This window comes from Triticum aestivum, chromosome 3A (assembly GCF_018294505.1).
Source record: "Triticum aestivum cultivar Chinese Spring chromosome 3A, IWGSC CS RefSeq v2.1, whole genome shotgun sequence".
Classification (NCBI taxonomy): Eukaryota; Viridiplantae; Streptophyta; class Magnoliopsida; order Poales; family Poaceae; genus Triticum; species Triticum aestivum.
The window spans coordinates 548,345,467-548,353,684 of NC_057800.1; the positions used below are offsets into that span (position 1 = coordinate 548,345,467).

An 8,218-nucleotide genomic window follows, 5' to 3' on the forward strand; every position below is an offset into this window, starting at 1 on the left:
AGGTGGTGGTCAGGGTGCCGGAGCCAGGTCACCGTACTATGCTGGTTGTTCTAGTCGACGACAAGGATGAGGAGATGGTGCATGCTACGATTGAGCCGAAGGACAACTACAAGGTCCAAGCCCCCGGTGTTCCAAGGACCTCCATGGTCGCTGCGGCTAGGATTTAGCGCTACTATGTAAGATCTACCCCAATTCACCATTCCCATTGTACTCAATCCCAATTAAAACCCTAAAATCCATCGCTATTTGCTACTCATCAAGATGTGCTGATCAACCCTATTGAACCCCCACAATCAACCGTACCCCTAGCACACGGATCGAATGCGCAAATCCAATCTTAAACGCAGATCGAATACGAAAATCATTAGCGAGGAGGTCAAAATAGGTCTTACCGCCATTGCTGAAGTGCTGCAAGTGATGGACACCGGTGCTCTTCTTGCTTTTCTCCGCTCCGCTGATCGCCGCCGCTAATGTGATAGTGGGAGAGTGGAGAGCGGTGAGGGGAGGTGAAGGTAATTAAAGCCGGTGCTTCAAGAAACAACGCAATGTCTCGAGCATGGCTCCTCACATGCAGCCGGCGCCGTCCACGTGCTGGCCGTGAAAAAATTGTCGATTCGGAGGTTCCCAACGGGCCTGGCCCAAGGTATTTTAGGTTTCGTGCTATGCAGACCAAACCGTGAACACAAGCAACCAAACAAACATTTTCTTCCTGCACGGATTTGGTTGGGGTGTATGCGAGCAACCAAACACGTCACAAGTCTTCGCGTGTGGTAGCACCTACTCAAGTTTTGGTGCGCCGTCGCAATAGCTGCTCCTTTCGACCCGATACTCCTCATGTAGCCAGCGAACGGCCCATGACCATGACCCCCCGTGCCATAAACCAGGAAATCTAGTCTAGCACAAAGGACTTGGTACTCGATCACAATCACATGGGCAAGGACTAAAGAGCACTGTTGCAGAGACAAGGTGACAAAGTTAAGCCTTCTTTGGTTTAGAGGAATTCTATAGGAATTCTAGAGGATAGGATTCTTATAGAATTTTTTCCTTTAGAGCCCTTCGGTTCATAGGAATGAATTCCTATTCCTACATAGGATTGGTTCCTATCCTCCACATTTCATAGGAAAATAAAAAAAAGTCTAGACTCAATGGATAAATTCTTTTGGTGTCAACCAAATGACATCTTGTTTCTTATTCCTACTCATAGGATTTGAGATACATGTCATCTCATTTCCTACAAGATTCCTATTCCTATGATAATCCTATCCTATGAACCAAAAGAGGCCTTAGCCAGGGTCCCCGCCTGTCTGGCCATCTTGCCAGACTTTTGACCGTTAGTGGCAGCGAGCAATGCATCATGACAATCCCCACGAGACCACGACGTCACGCTGCTTCCTGCAGCATGCTTCAAAGGATCGACCGTCTCTGATCCCGCCGGTAGCAGCAAATCAGGCGGCATGCATGCGGTAGAGCTAAAGAGACAAGCAGAAGAAACATGCAAACCATTGTACACATGCATGCATGCATGCATGCTCACTTATTCACCACCAAAGGTAGTAAGGCTGGTGGTAAAGCAAAAGATCAGACGGCCGCTGCTGAGCAATTTTTAGGGCCGTCACAATCAGTAGCTCTAAGCTAAATTCTAGCTGGATTTGACCAAGGCAGGCGATTTCGATTACGATTTCCTTCAGTATGCACAACTCTGATGATGCAGCTTGCGCGTTACCAGCCACAATGAGCCAGCTGTGTAAAACAGCATGCACACAGCCACGATGAACCAGCCGTTCATCACGAGCGCGTATCTCAAAAATAGATACTTAAAAGGCATGAGAATGGGAGTTACAACCCCAAGCCATGTGTAGACCATGTTCTGCATTGCATAAAGAAATCATTCCATTGGTCTGTCGAAATTGAAATGTTGTTTGCAGCTCAGGTAGGTCATGTGCCGATTCCAGCAGAAGATTTGAGTTTTTCCATAACTTCATTCAATGACATATCAGCATTAGGCTGGTTGACTTCTGGAACACAACTTACAAGGTAGGTGCATCGGTTTACTCTGCAAGAGCCATATTATTGCCACCATCATCTTTTACAACCAGAAAATATTCTCCGAAACAAAAGAGAAAGGGACTTCCAAGGAAGAGCAGAAATGAAGTGAGTGCAGCCTCTGCTGCAGCGTGACCACAAGACCTGCCAAATTAAGCAGTGTTGAATCAGTAATCCTTGTTATGATGATACTAAACGAAGTGAAATAATTAGACATGACTTCAACTTCAGGTCTAGAGTTCGATAGGCAAAGGCCCAAACTATAGCTAGTACTAGCTAGTAGCAAGTGTCTTCTCTCATCATAGATTCAGATAGGCAAAGGACCAAACTGTAGAAGGCACCCAGAAATCTAGATCAAAGACCAGCATGTGCAATTCCAGATATAGGCATACAGCCTGTACCACTCAATAAAGTGAGTAACAGGGTGGTACTACAATGCAGATGCTGCCAGTGAAAATGTATGACAGGTTGAAAGTAGATGCTGATAACAGTTGCCCTGATGCAATTATTAAGCATGCTACAAGAAAGACAGACATTGGCAGCATGATATTCATGAAAGAAACTCATAAAATGAATATGACACAGATAATGCAAATGAGAAGGCAAGCAAGGAAAGAACTAGATATTCTGAACATAAGTTACAGTAAGATAACAAACACGGTGATAACGACACAAGAAAATCAGTTAAATTCAGTTAGAAATAATTTCCATGCAGAATTGAGACATGACGGTTTAAGTGTTTATAGTAGCACAATAAGGCTCCCACCGGACAACACATAGAAGAATTCCAATATATGGAGAGTATATAGGTCATAGTTAATGACTACTACGGAAAGAAAATCAAAACACCAGAGAAAGAACAATGTTGAATGGCTCAAACCAAACTTTCTCTCAATAAAATGGTCCATAATTAAATTTCTGCGTGGAAGAACGTTATCGTAGCGACGATAACTTGGAAAGGTATAAGCGCTTTCCAATATGCGACCCGCTATCCAGGCGTGTCAGTGTACATTGATAAATATATTATTCATTGAATCACAAAAGTAAACAAACTGACTAGTCCGTATTCAGCATATTTATTGACCTTCAAAAAGATTTTCTTGGTTTGAGGGAAATCAGCACGCTGACATAATAAATACATGCAAAGCTGCTATTACGGTAGATTAAGCATTTTGGAATCTGCCACAGTTATAAATTCTGGACCTACCAGCCTACTTTGCTTGCCTCAATGCAATAGCATAGCTCAACTTTTGCCAGCCAAACATCTTGGTACCCATCTTGACCACATTAGCCCCAAAGAGGATAAAATTGGTGGTAAATACATTAGCTTAGTCGGTTCAACCATTTATTGACTCCAATAACATAGCTGGTGTAGAATTGAACTGGCTTTATAACCATGGCATATATTCCCTCCGTCCGGAAATACTTGTCGGAGAAATGGATGTATCTAGACGTATTTTAGTTCTAGATACATCCATTTTTATGCATTTCTGCGAAAAGTATTTCCGGGCGGAGGGAGTAATATTTTTTATCTCCAGTCAATTTCAGCACACCAGATAGAAACTATTAGAAGGCTCTTGAACCTCTGAAACCTAGCATGTCAAACTCAAATACTGAAAGCATCTCATCTGTTACAGATTGTTTCATCTCTTGCACAGTTGTGCCTTTATAAAATAATAACTCAGATGTATCACAGATGTGTAACACAGTTAAAATAAGGTTGGTATTTAGGTGCTTTATGCACGACTTAGCTAGGAGATCTTTAGCCATGGTTTCAAAAATATCGCATAGACGGATACTGATCAAAATTAATCATGGTTCATATCTCCAAATCCACTACAAAAAAATCAGAAGCTACTGTGCCAACTATCAATCCATGTTTTTTGTTTTGACACACACACTATCGATCCATGTTGTTTTACTCCAAAACACAAAAACATGTTAAGAGAACATCAATCAGACACTTTTGGTCCATACAACAATCAAACATTCAGAACTGAAAGAGAATTATATTTATAATGCCCGCTAGATATCCCACTGAAAAAAGTGTAAACCTTATATCCATGTTGCATTAAGATTGAGCCAGCAATTAATTGGTTAGAACAAGTTCCATATATTGCAAGGTCATCTCATTTGTTACCTCTAGGCATGTTACAAGATGAGAGTCCTGCTAATTCCAGTTCTCCCAAACGTACAGCAAAACATCATAACTCTTTATGTAAAATGTGTGCACTCTAGAGTGAAAGATTACATCTACTGAAGTTAGCATGAACAAACTAACTTGAAACACAACCTACTCAAAATAAATAAAACTTACAGGCGACACAAACAAATTATGATTCTTCCTTCCAGACAACATTAATAAGTATACACATACACATAATATAGCAACAGACCCTGGAAGAGATGCATGCAATAAACAAAATATAAAAATCCTAGAGCCTTGGCCATGTCCATGTCCATGTCCATCGCATTTGTTTTAGACTCCCAAGCATCTCTACTCGGCCTAAAATGCGATCTCGAGGACCCCGAAAAAAACTTGAGGCCGCTCTCCGTCCATATTTGCAATGAATCCAGTGGATCATCCTCATGGAGGAGGTGAGGGGTGCACAAAAGGAGGTAACCTTCGGTATCACCTTGGGGGAAGTCCAGGGTATGATTGATTAATTTATCACTCCAAATCTAATCCTGGTTCACTCGAACCATATAAGCCCATATCCAGAACTCCGATCAAGAAAGAAATAGAACCGCCTGCAGTATACAAAATGAACTTTGTAGTTTGGATTATTCCTAACTTTCTGACATCCTTTCTTTTGCTTTGATTAGATGTTGTCATGCAATAAGTTGTGAGTGGTTCGAATGGTTCCCCACATCAACCATCAGGCGCAAGCCATCTGTTTTGAAAGGATAGGGTAGGCTGATGCTGGAAATGGATTCTTGTGGTGTCAGTAGGCTCAAAGGGAATGGAAAACAGGATTTGTGATTCTCGTAGCTCGTTTAAACAACATCCTCATTTTATATCACGATGTTCAAGCCAACCAATATATCTTTGATATACACTTGAAAACCAGAGACTTAGCAACTCACAATGATATACTTAACCTTGACTTCGGGCCATAACTAAAAACTTACGCCGCATGATGCATTTCCCTCTAAAAAGATGGTGATGAAGTTGGGTTACTGTCGAACCAACCATCATAATTAGCTAACTATTTCACGAGTTGCAACAAGGCAGAATATCTCATTTCACAAAGCAGGGTTGGATTAACAACTATACACACGTACTGACGCCCCGAATCTACATTTGATTCTAAAAGAACAGGCAAACACTGATTCAGATAAAGATTACAATTAGCCCTGCATGACACAGCACCCTAGTTCTAACCCCAGATCTAAAGGCAGCAGCCCTCACCTGGATCACTTGGTGTAACCGCCGCCGACGGCGCTGTAGTCCTCCTCGACGGCAGAATTGACGTAGGGGACAGGGAAGTCCTTGGCGGGGTCGAACTGCTTGGCGGCCATGTAGCGCTCGAGGTCGGGCTTGCGGAGGAGGGTGCGGCGGACGGGCGGGCGGTTGCGGCGGCCGTCGCGCGGGTAGTACTTGATGTCGAACACGGTCTCCGGGTCGGAGGTGGGGATGATGGCCCTGGGGGAGTCCTCGCGAAGGGTGGCCGGGCAGGTTTGACGGTATTCGAGCGCGCCCGGGACCGCGCTGCGGTACTCGGGCGAGGAGCACGGGCCGGTGATCTCCCACGGCTTCTTGAAGAATTTGCGGAATGTCTGGATCAGTGACTTGCCGGCGCCGGCGGCGGAGGCGGCCATCGGGGGCGGTGCGGTGGCTACGGCCCGACGGGAAGGGGGAGGTGGGGAACGGGGGAGATCGGCAGATGCGGGAAACGGGCTGGTTCAGCGACGGTGAAGGCCGAAGAAACCTGGATTTAGCTATGGGTGCACTGCACAACGTGGCCTGATCTGGACCGTCTAGCCGGGAAGAAGGCCGAAGAAAAGAGCACAGTGGTGGAAAGGAGAAATTGTCGATGCAAACCAAAGTTGTGGTGAATGGATCAATGGAACTATGTTTAGTTGTTGTTTTTTAGCGGGGAACCATTTTTTTTAAAGAATGCCTATTCGGCGCACTTTATTTCGAAGCCAACAGAGTTACATCCTGAATTACAAGAGGTGGTAAGAAACTAGGAGGATCATCATCCCAAAAAACAGAAGACTTCGACTCATAAGAGTGTTTGGCTAAGTGATGTGCGACCAAATTTGCATCCCGCTTACAGTGTTGGAAAGAGATACCAACAACGTGCTTTGCTCTAGCAAAAATTTCTGCCAAGGTTGCCGAGGAGGGGCCAAAAATTTCAATGTCACCATTGCATGCATTAATCAATTCCAAATAGTCAGACTCCAAGGTAACCCACGAGCATCCTAGTGGTTCCAGTAGATCCATTCCTTTAAGCATGGCTAGAGACTCTGCTGCCATTGCATCCAAAGCATGAGTAATTCGCTCAGCAGCGCCGGCGATTGCCTCTCCAGAACAATTGCGGGGGACTACTCCCACAGCTCCTGTCCCATCCTCATAAAAAGCCGCATCCAAATTAAGTTTATAGGACCCCGAGCTAGGCTTTGTCCACATAATTTCAGGTGGTGCACTAGAGATCGAGACGGCACCAAAATTTGATGTTAGAGCTTGGATTGCAAAGGCTGTTCGAGTTGGGGCGGCCACCTGTTCGCCTTTAGCAATCTCTCTTCGTTGGTACCAGATGTACCAGCATGCAACGACGATTGATTCCTGTAGCCCTAGACCACCAAGGATCGGTGATGTCTTTGTCCTGCTACACAACAACTCTTCTAAAATTACAGATCCTGATCGGTCAGATGGCAGCGCTTGGTTGATCACCTCATCTAGCCCAAGTACCTTCCACACAAGACGAGCACGCCTGCAAGTGAATAGGAGATGGCGGATGTCCTCGGAACCAGAAGAGCAAATCGGACATTGTGCAGATACTGGAATATGTCTTGACGCGAGAATCCCATAACAAGCAACAGTACCATGCAGCGCCTTCGACATGAAGATCTTGATCTTGCTCAGGATTTTTAGCTTCCACACAATATCCCATACTGGGTTTACCTTTGAAGACCCTTGTCCGTCCTCCCGTCTGATTCGAGCTCCAAACTGATGCTCCCACTCTGAATAATAAGCAGATCGGACTATGAACATACTCGTCTTTGTCTTGTTCCGTGCTACAAAATCTTCAGTTAAGAATTTGCTCAGGGAATTTTCAGAATATTTTCCACGTCCACCGGCAGGAACACATCTCTTAACATCTCCTCGTCCCACCTTCCAGTGTTTGGGTTGATTAGCTCGTCCACAGTTTGGAGAATAATATTCCCTCTCCGAGTCTGAACCTTCCTGTCATAAGAGTTTGGCAACCAATGGTCGTCCCAGATATTAATTTGAGTGCCCGATCCAACTCTCCAAACATGCCCACGCCGGAAAGTTTGCAATCCCGCAACTATACTTTGCCAAGTATAGGATGACCCTTTCTTTGGTCCCGCATTTAGAAAATTCCCATTAGGGAAATTTTTGGCCCTCAACACCTGTGTACAAAGTGAGTTTGGGTTGTTCAGAATTCTCCAAGACTGCTTTGCAAGCATAGCCAAGTTAAAAGAGTAGAGATCCCTAAAGCCCATTCCACCTAGCTTTTTTGGTATACACATTCGCCACCATGCAAACCAGTGAATCTTTTTTTGTTCTTATGAATCTCCCCACCAGAAAGCAGACATTGCATCATTTATCTCTTTGCACAACTTCTTTGGTATCTTGAAAACAGCCATGGCATACACTGGTATTGATTGGATTACTACCTTTAGTAGGATTTCCTTTGCACCTAGTGACAAAAGCTTTTCTTTCCATCCTTTCAATCTGTGGATGACTCTCTCCAGAAGATACACAAAGCTATCACTTCTATCCACTCCCACCATGGATGGCAATCCAAGGTACTTATCAGAGATAGCTTCTGTCATTATATTAAGCTCAGCACAAATTTCTGCTTTCGCATCAACATTCACATTGGGGCTAAAAAAGATACTGCATTTTGCTTCACTCACCAGCTGCCCAGAGTTTGCACAGTATTCACCCAGTACTTGTCTCAACGAGGTTGCATTAGTCATA

The 8,218-nt window shown here is 44.3% G+C and overlaps 1 protein-coding gene across 1 annotated transcript; it reads right to left on the bottom strand.

Annotated features, from left to right (window-relative positions):
- Nucleotides 1–1,959: 1,959 nt before the first annotated feature.
- LOC123062142 (uncharacterized) lies at nt 1,960–6,011 on the bottom strand. Its single transcript, XM_044485504.1, has 2 exons — nt 5,456–6,011; nt 1,960–2,187 (listed from the first exon to the last, which is right to left on the bottom strand). Exon 1 carries the CDS (start codon nt 5,863–5,865, stop codon nt 5,461–5,463), a length of 405 nt encoding a protein of 134 aa, XP_044341439.1. The 5' UTR covers nt 5,866–6,011; the 3' UTR covers nt 1,960–2,187; nt 5,456–5,460.
- Between the last annotated feature and the right edge of the window lie 2,207 nt (nt 6,012–8,218).

Bases quoted from the DNA above. Each gene is read 5' to 3' on its own strand.
- LOC123062142 (XM_044485504.1), bottom strand. From the start codon at position 5,865: ATGGCCGCCTCCGCCGCCGGCGCCGGCAAGTCACTGATCCAGACATTC.